The 17906-nt window shown below is 43.4% G+C and overlaps 1 protein-coding gene across 6 annotated transcripts in view; it reads right to left on the reverse strand.

Annotated features, from left to right (window-relative positions):
• The window catches only part of ITSN1 (intersectin 1), a 1732490-nt gene that overhangs the window by 997587 nt on the left and 716997 nt on the right, over positions 1–17906 (reverse strand). For all 6 annotated transcript variants that reach the window (XM_085621357.1, XM_085621360.1, XM_085621358.1 and 3 more), the window contains 2 exons: positions 16864–16951; positions 16340–16479 (listed from right to left, as the gene is read on the reverse strand). In XM_085621357.1, coding sequence (XP_085477483.1) covers positions 16340–16479; positions 16864–16951 — 228 coding nt within the window. The remainder of the gene's footprint in view (positions 1–16339; positions 16480–16863; positions 16952–17906) is intronic.

Genomic DNA, 17906 nt, shown 5'->3' on the forward strand with positions numbered 1-17906 from the left:
GATTTTAATGCAGAGCAAATCCATCATGAGATTGTCATTTTCTGCACAGCCTTTCGTTTCTTTGCCCCAACTAGCCTTATGACAAGTTGATCATCCACCTAGAACGCTTTAGTACGAGCGATGTAGAACAATAACGTTCTTTTTGGGTCAGGAGGTGGAGTCTCTCCTCCTCTTTAGAAGGGTGAGGGGGAACAAAGAAGGTTGGCAGAGTAATTCTCTGGCCTACATGATACAGGATACACAAGGAGATGATGGATGGAGCACTGACATTTTTCAGACACTCAACCCCAGTCACAGATCTGGGTTGAATCCATCATCGTTGTTTGGCTCACTTCTCCACCACAGTTCAGACGCCTGTGGGCAAGCTGGATGGGTATATGAAAGTAGGCATCCTGCAAGTCTAGCGCTACCATCCAGTAGCCAGAGCCAGGACCTACACCAATGGGAGCGTCTTGAATTTCTGCTTCTTCAGGAAGTTGTTGAGAGGGCGCGCATGTCTAAAAGAGAGCGGAGTCCTCCGTACTTTTTGGACACCCGAAAACAGCAGGAATAGCAATCACCACCTACTTCGGATGCCAGCACCCTCTTGATGGCTCCTTTGGCCAAAAAAGCCTGCACCTCCTGACAGAGTAGAGAGAGGTGGTCCTCTGTAGGCGGGTCGGAGGATGGTGGCATGGGTGGTGGGGTTTCCACAAAAGGGTAGAGTAACCCTGCAGAACAATCTAAAGTACTCACAAGAACACCTGTAGAGGGTTTGGCCCATGACCCGAGCAGGCCATCTTCATTAAAAGTGAGGAGAGTATCTGTGAGGACGACTTCCAGCTGAAGCACCTCTGTAAAGATGTACATCTTGTGCTGCTATATGTGGCAGTCAAGGCTGAGGCCCTCAGCTACCCTCCTCCGCACAATGGCAAAGGAAGGCCCTTCTTCTGCAGCCAAACTAGGAAGGAAGACTAAGTCAGTGTCCGGAAAGGTGCCCAGACCACAGGAATGTGCCAGTTCCGCATACTAGTTGTCTTTGGGCTCTTCAAGGGGTCATGGTATCCATAAGGATCCTCAGATCCTCCCCAATCACGTCCGGAGCCGGTTTAGATCCAACACCGGAAGCAGGGGTCCCGTCTGGCGCAGAAGGCAGACTCGCTGCTGAAAATCCAGTGGTGGCACCCGCCCATCCCATGGGACCTAAAAGCACTTCAGAGAGGTTGGCCCACTGAAATATGAGGTGCATGGACTCTTGCAGCACAGCAGCCGTGTGGGGGCGGGGCTTAGAACGGTGGCACTATTACTGCACTTTGCCCCCAATGACCAAGTCAGAAAGTGATTGGACTTCTTAGATTTTCTTCGTTTTTTTGTGAGACTTACCCAACGACTCCAAGGGTGATGACAAGTGTCAGGACCTTCAACGATAACTCATGGAGCGGCTTGAGATTCATGGCATGACAGTCTTCACAGGCCTTGGAGTCGTGGCCCGTCACCAGAGGCAAACCAGATGGGGATCTGTCAGACATTTGTCTGTGACCGGAACCACAGGGTTTAAACTCTACAGGTTTGAGGGGCATCGCAAGCACACAAAGACAAAGCTCAAAAGAATTTGACAAAATGTGGATAAAGTTGTCCAAAAAAGTGGACAGAGGTAGCTCTCTCCAGATTTGGGCTGATGGGATGGAATGAAAAGAACTGATGTCAGGGGGCTTGGGGTGGTTCTTATATAGGCATCCCGCACATCACTTCCAGCATGAACGATGTGGACCTGAATGCTGCCACCTAGTAGCACTCAGAGGTATTGCTTAAAGATGTGCAGATTCAGTCTGACACTTGGGAAATATTCTAAGGTAAGGCATCTGTGGCTAGAAGTCTCTCAGATTAATACATATATTGGAATATAAGGTATGCCAGGTCTAATTAATGCCACATGCTTCACTGCATGACGCCATGTCACCTGCTCTTATAGTATTGAGTTTCCATAGGATGCAAGGAGAGATGGTAAGGAGGAGGACAGGGAGAACGGAAGGGGAGGAAGAGCTAATTACAGAATGGCTATCAAGGATGGCCCTATGCCAACTTGTCAAACTTCCTGAAGCAGATAACCAGTAACAATACTTCTCCCACTCTGATTCTCATGATAGATGCACACAATGAACAGTTAATTACTACTCTTTAATGTTAGCACACCAACATCTTTTCATATTAAAAAAGAACACACACACAGCACAGGTTCCTACTTTAAGCAGCAGTTAACACCAAACATGTGTAAAGATAGTTTGTAAAGCAAATGTTTGTGGGTGGTCATGCACATTCATGATACTTATGGGAAATCATGGTATTATTGAGTAGAAACTAATATTCTTCCATGAGGTTGTTTCTATGAATCTCCAATTAATAAAAAGTTCAGATCAGTAGAAGAGGTCAAACAAGCTAAATCAAAGGTTCTACACAGTATGTGCAAATCCTATTCAAACACTGATTTAGTTCAAATACGAGTGTCCACACAACAATTATCAAAAGTAGATTGCCAGCAGTATTAGAGCTTGCCACAGCTGCTTGAAGAATGAGTTCTCAATACCTTCAGGGATGCACGCGATGTCCAGTAAAAAGGAAATACAACATAGCCAGCCAACCAATGTAATTTAAAATAAACAGCAAAAACCCATTTAAAGATTAGCTTATAATGCCCACTGGTGGACAACCAACAAGCTTCACTTCAAGCTCGCTTTGACAATCATTTAAAAAATAAACATGCGGCAGTCTTCAAGACCAGGTAAGAATACACAACTACATCAGGGCAAAGGGGCACGTCAGGTAAAAAACAAGCTGATAAGAAATCTTACAGCTTGTTAGTTCATATTACCAAACCCCCAAAAAGTACTGCATTCCAAGGTGGTATTTTTGAAATGCGGACACAGGGCCTTATTTAAAGTTTGGAGGACAAGATATTCTGTAAAACATGGTGGGCATCCCATCCGTTGTATGAAAAATGCGATAGGTTACAATACGCTTGTAATATGAAAGATGAGATAGCCGCCACATTTGTTACAGAGTAACTAACATAAGGCCCATAGTTTTAAAATGCTCACTGGGATCTCAGCACCAGATCATTTTGCAACACTGCTCAGTTGCAACCAGCTACAATCGGTTGTATGATGGAACAACTATCACTTAAACAACTAGTCTAAACAACAACTCCTTAACCACTACTTAGTCTAAACCACTAAAGTTTTAACAACTATCTATCTTTTACAACTACTACGCCTTCACCACGATTGCCTTTACCCCATTAATGTATCTATTTTACAGGTAAGTATAAACATATATATATAAACATATATATAGGTGATCAAGATCGAAACGCGTCTGAGGCTGACACTTGTCTGACTAAATGAAATAAATGTCAGGACTTAAACCGTAAAACCGCTTGGTGTATTCTTTTGGACGGCAGCATCGAGCATGGATTGAGGTCCGTACCTGTTTTCTAACTCCCCTGGGTGTATTTGGGAGATCAGGACTTTGTTTGTGTGTGTATGTATGTATGTGTGTATGTATGTGTGTATGTATGTGTGTATGTATGTATGTATGTATATATATATACTGCCAAAAATTTTTCTCAAGATCTCAACAACAATGAGTTGAATTTAAAATTCACTTGCACTGCTAGCAAAGAGATAATCCACTTTCTAGATTTAGAACTGTATATACATGATGGCAATATAGAGACAAGATCCTATAGAAAGAGTACCTCAGGGAACTCCATCTTACACGCCAGCAGTTTCCATCACAGTAAACTTATTGAAAGCATCCCCTACGGGGAATGTCTGAGGATGAAACGAAACTGCAGCTCTCTAACTAGTTTCAATCAAGCCAAAAAAGAACTCTTTGATAGACTAAACAACAGAGGATACAAACCAGAGATCCTACACAAGGCAGAAAATAAATGTGCCACAGTAGAAAGAGCAAAGCTACTCAAAAGAGACACAACCATTTCCATGTCACCACGTGACCCTCCAACTAGTACACCACCAAGACTTATCACTGGCTATAACATCTATCACAACAACATACGCAGAATACTTATGAAACATTGGCCAGCGGTACGTAGTGATCCAACAATAGGTGAGGTATGTGACAAACCTCCACAAATCACATTTAGACGAGCGAAATCCATGCGTCAGGAGCTAGTTTGCAATTCACCCAGACTAGATACCAAAACAGAATGGCTCAAAGCAAGAAATGGATTTTATAAATGTGCCAAATGTAAGGCATGCAAGTATGGGATTAATACCCGCAGCCTTAGTTTACCATTCAAACACACTCCTTTTGAAATCCGCAGTAACTTCACCTGCAAGACAGAATTTGCAGTTTATGTTCTTAAGTGTACCTGCAACAAACTATGTGGGAAGCACCATCCACCAGGTACACGTACGAATTCTGCAGCACCTTCGTGCAATCAACAGTGACGATCCATCTTACCCTGTGGCACGCCACATAAACACCATACACAGGGGTAGAAGTGAAGATCTCACATATTTTGTGATAGATAGTGTCCCCAAAAACATTCGGGGAGGGAACAGATTATTATCTCTGCGCAAACTCGAACCTAGATACATCTTGTTACTAGATAGCAAGATTCCGAATGGACTAAACGCGGATGCGGCCCTCAGTGTGCATCTGCAATAAAAACAGTACACACAGCACTGTAGTATCACTATATATTTCCAAGACTTCTTTTTTGAGTTTTGCCCACTCTTCTTAAGCACAGGTTCTGACATTTAGTTCAGCTAAGATTACTTTAGCTTGTTTTTCCTTTAGGTGTTCTGAATCCTAACATTGAGTCACATGCAGCCACTACCCACTAGGGTTCAATTGCCTTTCTTTTTCAGCGAGTCATTTCAATAACATTGATGCGTTATTTAGAATGTTTATGTTTTACGATGGAAGTTAACATTTAAGTGATTATCGTTTCCTTTAATACTCGCAGATGCAGCAGTGACTCTTTCTATGTTTATGAATAACCTGTATAGGTTAACTAGCCAAGAGTGTATTTAAACGCGATGATTAAGTCTTACCTGTGTTCAGTGACCAAGGCGGCAAGTCCATCGAAACGCGTTTGGCTTTGGTGTGTGAATAAAGCATTTTCTTGATGAAATCTCCCACGGAGTCAGCGCCTTTTCAGTATTGTTTGGATTGGATCGTAGAATATATATATATATATATATATATATATTATATTATATATATATATATAGTTTGTATGTACTTGTAAAAAACTTAAATTTAGCGGTAAAGGCGTGTCCCACAACATTGACTATTGATCACATCATCAACTGCTATGTATTCCGCCCGACTACTTAGAAATGTCCTGGGACTCGTAGTCTTCATCAACAGCGAGTGGTGAACAAATAATCTATGAAGGGGGCAAGGTGGACTCTGACCAATAGGGGAACTAGCAGGTCATTCAAAAGCAAGTGGTCAAGTCGCCTGAACATTGTTAGGCATCTGAAGAAGGCCGTTAGACCAAAATGCATTATGCCGCATTACAAATTAAAGGGCTTCCACCATCTCCCCTGTGTGGCCTCTGCTTCTTCGTTGCTGGAGGAGGTGTGGAGTGATTATATATATATAATGGGTTTGTATTTACCTGTAAAAAACTTAAATTTCGTGGTAAAGGCGGGTCCCACAATTCTATGGGGAAGTGCCAGATGGTGCTCATTCGAGTTTCAGCCTATCAGGAGGCAGCACATTTAAATAGAAGGTATGTCATAAGACGCTGTGAAACAAGCCTATGATTAAGACTAACGTCGAAACGCATCAGGCTGCATTCCATGATCTACGCAGTCAATTGGGGATTTGATGCTTCTGGAGTGCGTCCTCGCCAGCTGGGTAACCTTGGAGTGAATATATATATATAGATAAATAAAAATAATCGGAAGCATCAAAAACAGCCAACGCGCGTTTCGTCACCACCGTGACTTCCTCAAGTCCTCTATTGTGGAGCTCGCAAAACGGAGGGAGGGGGGGCGTGGGGCTTCCGTATGCCTAGTCCCCTATAGATTCCGATATCCTGGATACTTGTAGAATCCCAGGTTCTAGTGTATCCGCTACAAAAAAAGGGTTCCGCTGTCCGTTGCAGCCAATGTGTCGGACAGCGGAACCCTTTTTTTGCAGCGGATACACTATCTCCTAAGGGCCTTATCATGGTTCCCTAATGTGTGGATACATTGTGTATGGACGACAAAGATGATCATGATCACACACTTATAAATGAATACTGTATAGTGTGTGGTAACACTTGATTTGATCTCCATCCAATTCTGACTCGGGACTGTACGAAATTACAATACAAAAGGAGTGGTATTTCTGCAATTAGTCCAAACCTTGGAACTAGAACCTGGGATTCTACAAGTATCCAGAATATCGGAATCTATAGGGGACTAGGCATACGGAAGACCCCCACCCCCCCCCCCCCGTTTTGCGAGCTCCACAATAGAGGCCTTGAGGAAGTCCCGGTGGCGACTAAACGCGTGTTGGCTGTTTTTGATGCTTCACATGTAAGGAACTGGACTCCCAAGAGCTTCAAAAAATTACTTACTATTATGAAAACTTTCTGATATGAAATGTAATGTCTTTGATATATGTTGTTGAACATTTCTTTAATGAATAAATCAGTGTCTGAATGATACATATGTGCATTCCTGGACGTTCTCTGTGTCAGGGGCCATTATCTCACATCATTTCGTCTTTCTGCCTTAAGAGATTTATATTTAGAATTGTTTACATATAAAACCAGAGTGCCGGGGTTTCTGTGTCTGTACTTTCTTTACAAACCTTGTATGGCCTGTGTGATGGATACCCTTGGTAGTGGGGTGTCTTACCCCGAGAGGGCACCTGTCAGACGTTTGACCTCTTTATAATTGAGTTTAGCCGATACGAATACCCTTTTATCTGTAAAATATTTGTTTGGATGTGCGACGATATATCCACCACTACCTTATGTGATAATTAGATATATATATATATATATATATATATATATATCCGCGTTAAATGATATAAAGCGGAACTCCAGGCACGGACCTCCAAACTCCAGAATGAATCACTGACTTCCACACACCATACGTGGATGAAGCAGTAACCTTTTATTGAGGAAAAAGTATCACAGGAGCAGTGCCTGCCATGACTCGTTTCGCTCCTCGGGGGGAGCTTGATCACACATATATATATATATCTTTACTCACTTTTAATGTTATAAATTCCCTTTCCACCCAAAACCTACACCCACCCCCAAACCTTCAAAATTCCATTTCCACCCAAAAACCCATACTCACCCTAAAAATTCTCTTTCCACCCAAAAGAACAAGTTACTTACCTTCGGAAACACTTTTTCTGGTGGATACAGTATCTGCCTCTAGATTCCTCGCCTTTTGAATTACCCCTGCGCCCGCATTCCACGGAAATTCTTTTCTTAGCTATCCCTCGTTGACGAGAACATCACAATAGCACGGCTCCGCTTGTGTCTCCATATGACGTCACCGAAGCCATAAGAAGACCTCTGTTCCACCCATTTTTTCTGTGCCCTTGAGGTGAATGGGTGGAACCGACAACATAATACAAGTATACAAAGTATACAAAATATATACACAAATACATAGTTATATATATTCATAAAAAGGAAAAGCCTAAAAGTAAAGCATTTCCTAGCAACAAACTGTATGGTATATAAATGACATATGAAAAATAATGTCAGACGTTTTTTCAGTGTAAACAAGTGGATAACTGGGAGAAGGGTGGGTTAGTGAGGAATCCACAGGAAGATACTGTAAAAAGCATTACCAAAAAGGTAAGTAACTTGTTCTTCTGATGGATACATCCGCCTGTGGATTCCTCACCTTTTGAATTGACTCCCCAGGCTGTTCCACCCCCGGAGGAGGGTGTCCACCCACTTATACCAAAAAATCTTGCAGAACAAAGCATACAAAATGGCCGTCGATACTAACCTCCGAATCCAATTAGTAACGCTTCGCAAAGGTGTGGAGGGAGGCCCAAGTTGCTGCCTTGCAGATGTCTACAACAGTTACACCTCTAGCCAAAGCAGAAGAAGACTTCGCTCAGGTGGAATAAGTTCTAATACCTTCAGGCGGCTCCTTCTTATTCAAGACGTTGCAGATCTTGATGCACAAGATGATCCATCTGGAAAGTGTTCGCTTGTGGACAGCTTTGCCCTTCATCCTTCCAATATAGCCCACAAACAGCTGGTCATCCAATCTTAGGTCCCTGGTTCTGTCCAGGTAGAAGCAGACAGCCCTGCTAGGGTCCAGACGGTGAAGTCTCTCCTCCTCCTTGGAAGGGGGAGGATAGACGGTAGGTAAGGTAATAGACTGCCCTAGATGGAAAGGAGTGACCACCTTAGGCAGGAAAGCAGCCCTAGTCCTGAGAACCATCCTTTCTGCATGAATGGTTAAAAACTGAGGTTTAGAACTAAGAGCCTTAGGCTCACTTACCCTCCTGGCTGAGGTAATAGCGATCAGAAACACCGTCTTGAAAGTAAGGAGCCTCCCGGGCAACTATGAAGAGTCTCAAAAGGAGAACACATCAGGAAAGTAAGCACTAAATTCAAATCCCACTGAGACATAATGAAGGGAGTGGGAGGAAACCTATTGGTGAGGCCCTTAATGAACCTCATAACAATGGGGGACTTAAAGACAACTGGTCCGGCAAACAGAGGAGAGCCGATAAAGCCGACAAATAACCCTTTACCACAGCCACAGCACAACCTTGCTGAGCTAAGGAAAGTGAAAAGACAAGTGCATCAGATAAATGAACCTTCAAAGGATCAATGGACCTCTCTCCACAAAACTTCACAAACTAGATTCCCGGAGGATAAAATAACATCCACCACATCCAGTGGGAGAGACCAATAACTCAGATTGCCCAGTTCAATGAAGTTGAAGGCTCTGGAGGTGAGGGTGTAGAATCTGCCCTTGAGACTGCGAGAGCAGGTGTGCCCTGAGAGGGAGACGGAGCAGGGTACGAAGAGAGGTGAAGAAGATCTGTGTACCACACCCTTCTTGGCCAATCCAGAGCGATCAATATGACTTGGGCCCGGTCTTGGCAAATCTTCCTCAGAACAGGAGGAATCAAGAGTAAGAGATGAAACGTGTAAATGAGTTGCGAGCTCCAATCCAATTGAAACGCGTCCCCCAACATTACCTGCATCGGCCACTGAAGACTCCAGAACGATGGGCAGCACGCGTTCTCCTGAGTGGCAAAAAGGTCCACCCAAGGAATGCCCCACATCCGAAAAATGTAATGACCACCTCCGGATAAAGCCGCCACTCGTGATCGGCCGAGTATTGCCAACTGAGTCTGTCTGCACGCACATTTAGCACCCCGACCAGAGGATTTGCAAACACGCAAATCTGATGGCCCTTAGACCAGGAACTGAGTCGTAGAGCCTCTCCGCAGAGGTGATACGACCCTACCCCTATTTGTTTGTTTATGTACCACAGAAAGAAAGAGTAATTACCTTGATCTAACTGTTTCAATTTAGATGGCCACAGTTCTTATAATGGAAAAATTGAATGTTAAATCAATGATTCTATTTTGTTACAATGTTTTATTTAAAAAAATGTTATATATATATATATTGAATTCGATAGTTCTACAAACACATACAATAAAATATGACCTCACAAAAGTTATCACAATTTATCAAAAAACATTTGTACTTTAAAACAATTCACATATCATGTTAAACAGCATAATAGATATGAATCACAATTATGACCAGCACAATAGAAATAGACATCTACGCAAGACTAAAAAGGTTACTATTCTTTACGGGTGCACATCCAATTCGACTTTACAACATAGCTTCTTAATACATTGATATAATCAGTATTTGACTTCTCTATGTTGGTCCTTGGATTGTGCCTTCAACGGCGTCGACGCGTTTCGATGGCCTCAGATTATTCTTACCATCTTTGTCAAGACCCAAATTTGTCTCTCTCTTAAGTTGAATCCTTAGTTTAAAATCACGGTTTTATTTATATGTACACTCTTTCATTAGGCCACTAATCAAATCCCAGTTTGTTGGTCCGATTGCCTATCTATGGTTGCTTGTGCCAACCTTCTTATCTTATGTATCTTTAATATTATCCTGCTATTAATCCTTCTTCCCTTATTATATTCCGTTTCTCCTTCAATAAAGGGTGCCGCACACTTTGTAGCTTCCGTTATTCTCTTTTGGTTGAGTGGATCTATATTCTTGTGACCTCTGGTCCGGAGCACAAGCGTCAAGTTTATAAAATGTTCACCAATTTATCGATGTTCCCTTATTTTATGTCCTTCATTCTTATTTGTGTTCCGTTTCTTGGAAAGTGATTCCGCGTACTGTAGCACTTTCGTTACTGCCTCTTTATCGTGCGGATCTCTATTCTGTAGTCGTCTAGTTCACAGGACGGGCATCGGGTTTAAAAAAAAATCTCCATCTTCCACCCATTTTAATGGGTCCCTATTAATATTTTTCACTGTTTATGTACCACATCATGGTAGTGTTGTCCATCAGGACTTGAATCGACTGACCGCGCAGTGAGGGAAGAAAGGCCTTGAGAGCCAAACGTATCGCCCGCTATTCCAGAAGGTTTATGTGAAGCACCCTTTCCTTTCCTCTGGAGACCAAAGACCCTCGATCTCCAGATCCCCCAGATAGGTACCCCACTCTAGAGTGAAGGCATCTGTGATCCCAGTGGCCACCGGTGGAGGAGGTTGAAAAGGCTTTTCTTGAGACAGGTTGCCCATCACACTACACCAAGAGAGCTCCACTGCAGTATCCTTGGAGATTCTGACCTTCTCCCAGAGAACTCCATGTGCTGATACCACTGCCTGCGGAGGAACCACTAGAGTGCCCTCACGTGTCAGCGTGCATGGTTGACCAACAGTATGCAGGAAGCTAACAGACCGAGCAGGCGTAGGACCTTCAGGACTGGAAAAACCTCTCCATCGAGAAACAATGGAATCATCTCCTGAATGTCGATAATCCTCTGCGGCTCGAAAGCTCGATATGCTGTTGTGTCCAGTACTGCATCTAGGAACAGGCTGCGCTCAGAGGGCACCAGGTGAGATTTGGGTACATTTATTGAGAAACCCAAGTTGAACAACAGCCGCATTGTTACTTGCAAGTGATGCAGCACCATCTCTGGCGACTGCTTTGAGCAGCCAATCGTCCAGATAGGGGAAATTCTGAATCACTGACCTTCTGAGATGTACTACCGCCATCACCTTTGTGAAGACCCGTGGTGTGGAAGTGAGACCGAACGGAAGGACCGCAAACTGGTAGTATTGAGACCCTACTGTAAACCAGAGATACCTCCGATGTGACTTCAGAATAGAGATGTGGAAATACGCATCTTGCAAGTCGATCAACACCATCCAGTCTTCCTGCTGCAGCGCCAAAAGAACAAGCACTAGGGTCAACATCTTGAACTTTTCCTGCCAGAGGTACAAATTCAAAACCCTGAGGTCCAGGATCAGTCTCAACCGGCCATCCGTCTTGGGGATCAGGAAATAACATCTCTGACCCCTTTCCTGCTCCGGAACCACCTCTATCGCACCTTTCTGCAACAAGGCAAGAACCTCCTGCTGCAAAAGCAGCAAATGGTCCTCTGAACACGAGCCCTGGTGAGGAGGGTAAGGAGGTGGAAACTCTTGAAAAGGTAGGGCGTATCCATTTTCCACAAGATTCAAAACCCAACGGTCCGAAGTAACTTATTTCCAATCTTGTAGAAAATGGGACACCCGGCACCCTACAGGACCAGCATGCTCCAAGATAGGGTATCTAGAGCTACTTCTGGTGGTGGAGACAGGAGAGGAAGAGGAGGAGGAGGAGGAGGAAGACTAGTCGAGAGGCCCCTCAAAGACTGCCTCTACCTTTTCCTCTGTACACCCTGTAGAGGGTTTTGCTGCTGCTGCTGTGGCTGTTGACAGCCCCGAAAGTAAGCCACCTTCCCAAAGCCTTGATACCCTTTGGATCCATAGCCCCTGGGATTAGAACTGCAGGCCCAAGGATCTTGCAGTAGCCCTACTGTCCTTGAAACGCTGCAGCACAGAATCCGCTTTTATTCCAAACAATCTAGATCCATCGAAGGGTAGATCGAGCAAAGTAGCTTGTACATCTGGAGAGAACCCTGAAGACCTAAGCCAGGCATGCCTTCTGGTAGCCACTGAGGAGCCCATCACTCTGGAGACCGAGTCCGCCATGTCCAGACCCGACTGAATGATCTGACGGGCTGCCGCTTGTGTGCGATAGCGCTTCCAAAAAATGAACACGGTCATCTTCAGGCAACTTAGGAGCTACTTGCTTGACAGAGTCCATTAGTGCATGAATGTACCGTCCTAGCAAGGAAGTGGCATTGGTCGACTTCAGAGCCATACTTGCTGAGGAGAACACCTTTTTGGCAGACTGTTCCAGTTTCTTCGAGTCTCTATTCCCTAGGGTAGTGGGGAAGGAACTAGTTGACTGCTTGGAACAAGAAGCCTGAACCACCAAGCTTTCTGGCGTAGGATAAGTAGACAGAAAAGCTGGATCACCCGGAGCAGGCTTATATTGCCTTGCCACGGACCTATAAACTGCAGGGGCAGACAAGGGCTTCTGCTACACCTCCATAATCTGCTCAGTCAATGCCTCGTTGAAAGGCAGCAGAGGCCCAACAGAAGAGGAAGGAGAATGCAACACTTCTGTCAAGATATCTGACCTCAGCTGATGGCAACTGAAGGTCCAACAGTTCAGCGGCTTTCCTGATAACTGAGTGGTAAGGGGCAACGTACTGTGAAGTCAAGGACTTCGGAGAAGAAAGCTACCACTCCAGGGAAGTATCCAGGCCCCTGGCCTCCCATAGGCCCTCGAAGTCATCCCTGGAGTCGAGGAGCTCCCCTTCCTCCTGTTCTTGCTGGTACTCCTCTACTCTTTGCGCTTCCCTCCTGGAATGCGGTTTCGGGATCAGCACCGGTGACAACGGCGCCAGCTTCGAAGGAGTCCCTACCGAAGTGGGCAACGGTGCAGCTCGAAACCGGAAAGACGTCGGCCCAACACCAGATGGCGCCAGAGATTGAGGTATAGGAGTCGAAAACCTCAGTGCCGGAAACGGCCGTGACGGAGCAGTCGGCATAAAAGGCACGAAGGGTGCCTGGGCATACTACTGGGGGATGCCCAAATTAAAGGCAAGTGGACCAACTGGGCCAGACGGCGCACTGGCAGAGTAAAATGCCTTGGCAAACATGCAAAACATCGCATTTAGGAAATCAGACGTATCCGCTCCGGGTCATGGAAAAGGAGGATAAGGATCCGAAGCCCATGGGTCTGGATCCATCTGCGGCCTTAAGGGGCTGAGGCTGTGCTGCCGGTGACTTCGGAGCCGGTACAGGCGAAGCCCCAGGAGCAGGAGAAGACTCCCTGGGTGCCGGAGAATCCCTCGACGGCAGCGAATCCCTCAACGCCGGAGAGTGAGCAGGAGTCGCCTGCGGAGAAGGCGGCAATGGCGAGATGGTATCCTTGTCACAACGCTGCTGCACAGGGGAAGCAGCCCTCAAAACTCTGCCCTTCGAAGATAGACGTCGAGACCCATGCCTTCTCTTCTTCTTATGCTTCTTCGACGTGTGCGAGGTCAACTACTTCAATCTCTTGCAACCCCTCTTCACTTTTTTCGCCTGCGCCATGAAGAGTTTCGCTTCACGTTCCTTCAGCGCATTCGGGTTCATCTTCCAACAGCACAAACAACCTACAACGTTGTGGTCCGAAAAAAGACACTAGAGACAGTCGTTGTGGGGGTCTGTGATGGACATATGGACCCCACACTCCCTGCAGGGCTTGAAACCAGACTTCTTCGAAGTAGTCATTCTCACTGCAACACGAACTAGAAGACAGAATTTTTTTATCACATGTAAAATGGAGAGTCCCACAGAAAACCATTACGTGTTGAAGGGCTCGTGGAAAAAGGGAACGGACGTCAGCACGCCGACTAAGTCTTCTTATGGCTCCGGTGATGTCATACTGAGTCGCGAGCGGAGCCGTGCTATTGCGGCGTCCTCGTCGACGAGGGAGAGAAGAAAAGAATTTCTGTGGAATGCTTGCGCAGGGGTAATTCAAAAGGTGAGGAATTCACAGGCAGATGTATCCATCAGAAACCCACACTCACCCTAAACCCTAAAAATACCCTTGCAATCCCAAAAACCTATACCTACCCTAAGCCCTAAAATTACCCTTGCCACTCAAAAACCCACACCCACCCTAAAATTACCCTTGCCACCCAAAAACCCATCCCCACCCAAAACCTTAAAATTAGCCGTGCCACCCAAAAACCCACACCCACCCTAAACCCTAAAAATTTCCTTTCCACCCAAAAACCCATACCCACCCTAAACCCTAAAATTACCCTTGCCACCCAAAACCTATACCCACCCTAAAATTACCCATGCCACCCAAAAACCCATACCCACCCAAAACTTAAACAAGCATTGGCATAGCCAATAGGTCTCGCCTTTGGGACCTTATAAGTGTTTAGCCATGCAACAGTTGCATAACTAAATACTTATAAGGTCCCAAAAGCGAGACCTATTGGCTATGCCAAGCGGCCGCGAAAGTGAAAATAATCGCGGTAAAAGCGGCGCGCGCGCCCGCGCACTGTAGCTCTAGGCTGGCCTGGTAGCACTTTTGAAGCCCTCTCAATAAGTCTCGCCAGACCAGCGCATGCGCTGGGTCAGGCGAGACCTAAAAATACCCTTACTACCCAAAAACCCACACCCACCCTAGACCCTAAAATGATCCATGCCACCCAAAACTCACACCCACGATAAACCCTAAAAATACCCTTGCCATCCAAAATCCCATACTCACCCTAAACCCTAAAAATACCCTTGCCATCCAAAATCCCATACTCACCCTAAACCATTAAAATACACTTGCCACTATATATATATATATATATATATATATATATATATATATATATATATATATATATATATATATGTATATATATATCATCCAAAAGGTGCCTCTGAACATAAGGACGCCACTTCGAAACGCGTCGGGGAGAAGATTTAAATAAACCGGACATTATGTGCAGCTTCCGAAAATAAATAGTTTGTTAAACTCGCACCAGTGGAGTGGCGTCCTTATGTTCAGAGGCACCTTTTGGATGATATATATATATATATATATATATATATATATATATATATATAGAAAATATACACATAATACTTACCAAAACACTTACATTTAAATGTATTTTATTTTTATGAGTAGGACTTTACCTTTAATGCTCTTACAACAAAATTTGTGGTAAAGGCATTCGTGGTAAAGGCCTACTTGTAAAGAATAAAATTGTTGTAAAAACATTTGTGGTAAAGAGGTTGTCGTTCTGCCATCGTTGTAAAGGCTGTTTCCAGTTACAATTTTCTCCTCAGCGAAACATACAGTGAATATAGGCAATCAAACACACCGAAAGCAAGGATATTCAGATTTATATTTTGCAATTATCTAGTGGAAGACCATCTATCGGTTAGTACCAATCACATCAGACTCCCAACACAGTGGAAGAGTAATTATTGTAGTTCTGTAAGAACAGTCAATTCTGTCTAACAATGTAATGATGGAGAGAAACAACAAACCTGCCTTCGAGACATAATTTATGAACCCGAGCAGGCACAGCAGTAAAACATCTGGGAATTCGTTTAGCACAAAAAAACATCACTAGGTTTATTCTTGTATTCCGGATTAGATTTTTTTGCATTTTGTAATCGAGACACTGTGGGACTGCAGAGAACACTTAACTTAGCGAAAGCAGCACTTGCATGTTTAATTACGAATCATTTCGATCTTAGTAATGTGTACGTGCAGTACTCCATATTTCCACTAGTAGTCTGGAGGCAGGCAACCTTACTGCTAGGACTGCTTTATGTGATTGATTACTTAAAGCAAATGCAAGAGCCGCTGGTATCTTCTCGTCAGAACATCTCACTGGAAAGATCTTTGTTGAAGCCGCAAAGGGGAACTTTCATGCCATGACTCGCAAACCACTTTCTAATGTGACTGCTGCATGATCAAAATAAGCTTGAATTCATGATTATTAAAGACTACATAGTTCAAAGCTGTTTCCAGACATAGTCCCACCATTAGAATTGGTTTATATAAAAATAAAAAAAACTTTAATTTTGGACATTGAAGGAGGGGAAACATCCAACTACAAACTCTAATAAACTGCAGAACTGTACTTCTATCTCGGATGAAGTGTTTCAAGTTCCTTCAAAATAATGAATGTTTCATTAGTTATATGAAGTACATAGTTACCTTCAACTGATTATTGAAAATGTCAATTTCCTGAAGTTTGGACCTGGTTTCTTTCTCAACTTCATCCAACTGGTCCCGGAGCTGCAGTCGCGCAAGATCCTTAGCTTCTAATGCTCTTTTAACAGTGAGAAGCGAATCTCCTGTTTTGAATACATTCATTGTTAATGTTGAAGACCTAAATAATTTTCATTACAATGTAAGCTCAACTTTTTGTCACTAATGCATTGTTTTTATGTTTTATCTTTCACAGGTGCGTTTTCATCTGTTTATTTAGCAAAATGGTTGGCCACATGGATTCTGTCAAGGTATTACAAATCTCCTCTTAAAAGTAACTAAAACATTAACAAGCAACACTACTAAATACATCCAGAAACTGTGCTCGTGCAAATTAGTGCAAAAGATATGTAACTAAACCTATTTATGGAACATACTAAGTGATATACATCAGATCCAGTCCCACTTATCAATAAGAGTGACCCAGAACCAGCACACCTATTCACAAGAGATTTTTCTGACAGACTTACTGTGTAAGCTATTCTGCTGCACTTGTTTTAATTGATCGGTTAGTGTTTGTTTTTCTGGAATTAATTTTCCAAGCATCTGCTGTGATTCCTGGAATTATAAAATTAAAAACATATCAGCTAAACAATACTTATAATTTTTCCAGATAACGACATACTAACATAACGATTTGCAATTGAGGGTAAGCAATTGTAGTAGTGGGGGTGTTACCCACAGTTGGCAACCTTTTCTTTCCAATTGTACACACTTAACTTTCTCCCCTTTCACACATTAGATCTTTGACTTTAGAAATTATTTGGATCTTTATCAATGTCGCCTATTTCATTTAATATTTGTATGCCATAAGTGACATCCAAATCATTCACATGTGTATTTTGAGTTTTTTCTACATACATACAAAGCACTTGATTTGGTAGCTGCAAGCTTTCTTGTAAACCCTTTGTCTTCAAGTTTTATTCTAGAGCAAAAGAAAGATGGTCCAGCTTAAAAATGAGCGATTGCTCTAGGCAACAGATTATTGGGGATTGGGCTGATGTCCTGAACAGTGGCTTTGTTTTGTTACATTAGCTTTTTGTATTTACAAGTCTGCTCATGACTCCAAGGGTCTGAAGTTTGACAACAAACATATGTTCTGTAGCATGTAAGGGAGCCAGTTATATTTTTTTAATTTAATGTACGGCTTTGTTAAAAAAAGGCATCGAAATTACATTACAAACAGAATATAACAGATGCACACAATATAATGTAGTTCAAACAGCCAGGTATTTTAAACAGAATGCAAAATAAAAATTAGGAACAGGGTGGCATGTAATATCAACCCTTCAAAAACTAAACATACAACATGATGAATTAACAAGTTACAAGATCTACACATTTCAGAAATCTATAAACCAGCCGAGTCTTTACACCTAACTTTATAAATAACAGCTGAAGCCATTTTCTTCCATTGCCTCAAAGTCAGGGACAGGTACAAAGAATATTCGACAGATTGCCCTTTTATAACCACAGACTATATAGTTTCTGCTAGACATTACTGACCAACAGG

This window comes from Triturus cristatus, chromosome 8 (genome assembly GCF_964204655.1).
Source record: "Triturus cristatus chromosome 8, aTriCri1.1, whole genome shotgun sequence".
Classification (NCBI taxonomy): Eukaryota; Metazoa; Chordata; class Amphibia; order Caudata; family Salamandridae; genus Triturus; species Triturus cristatus.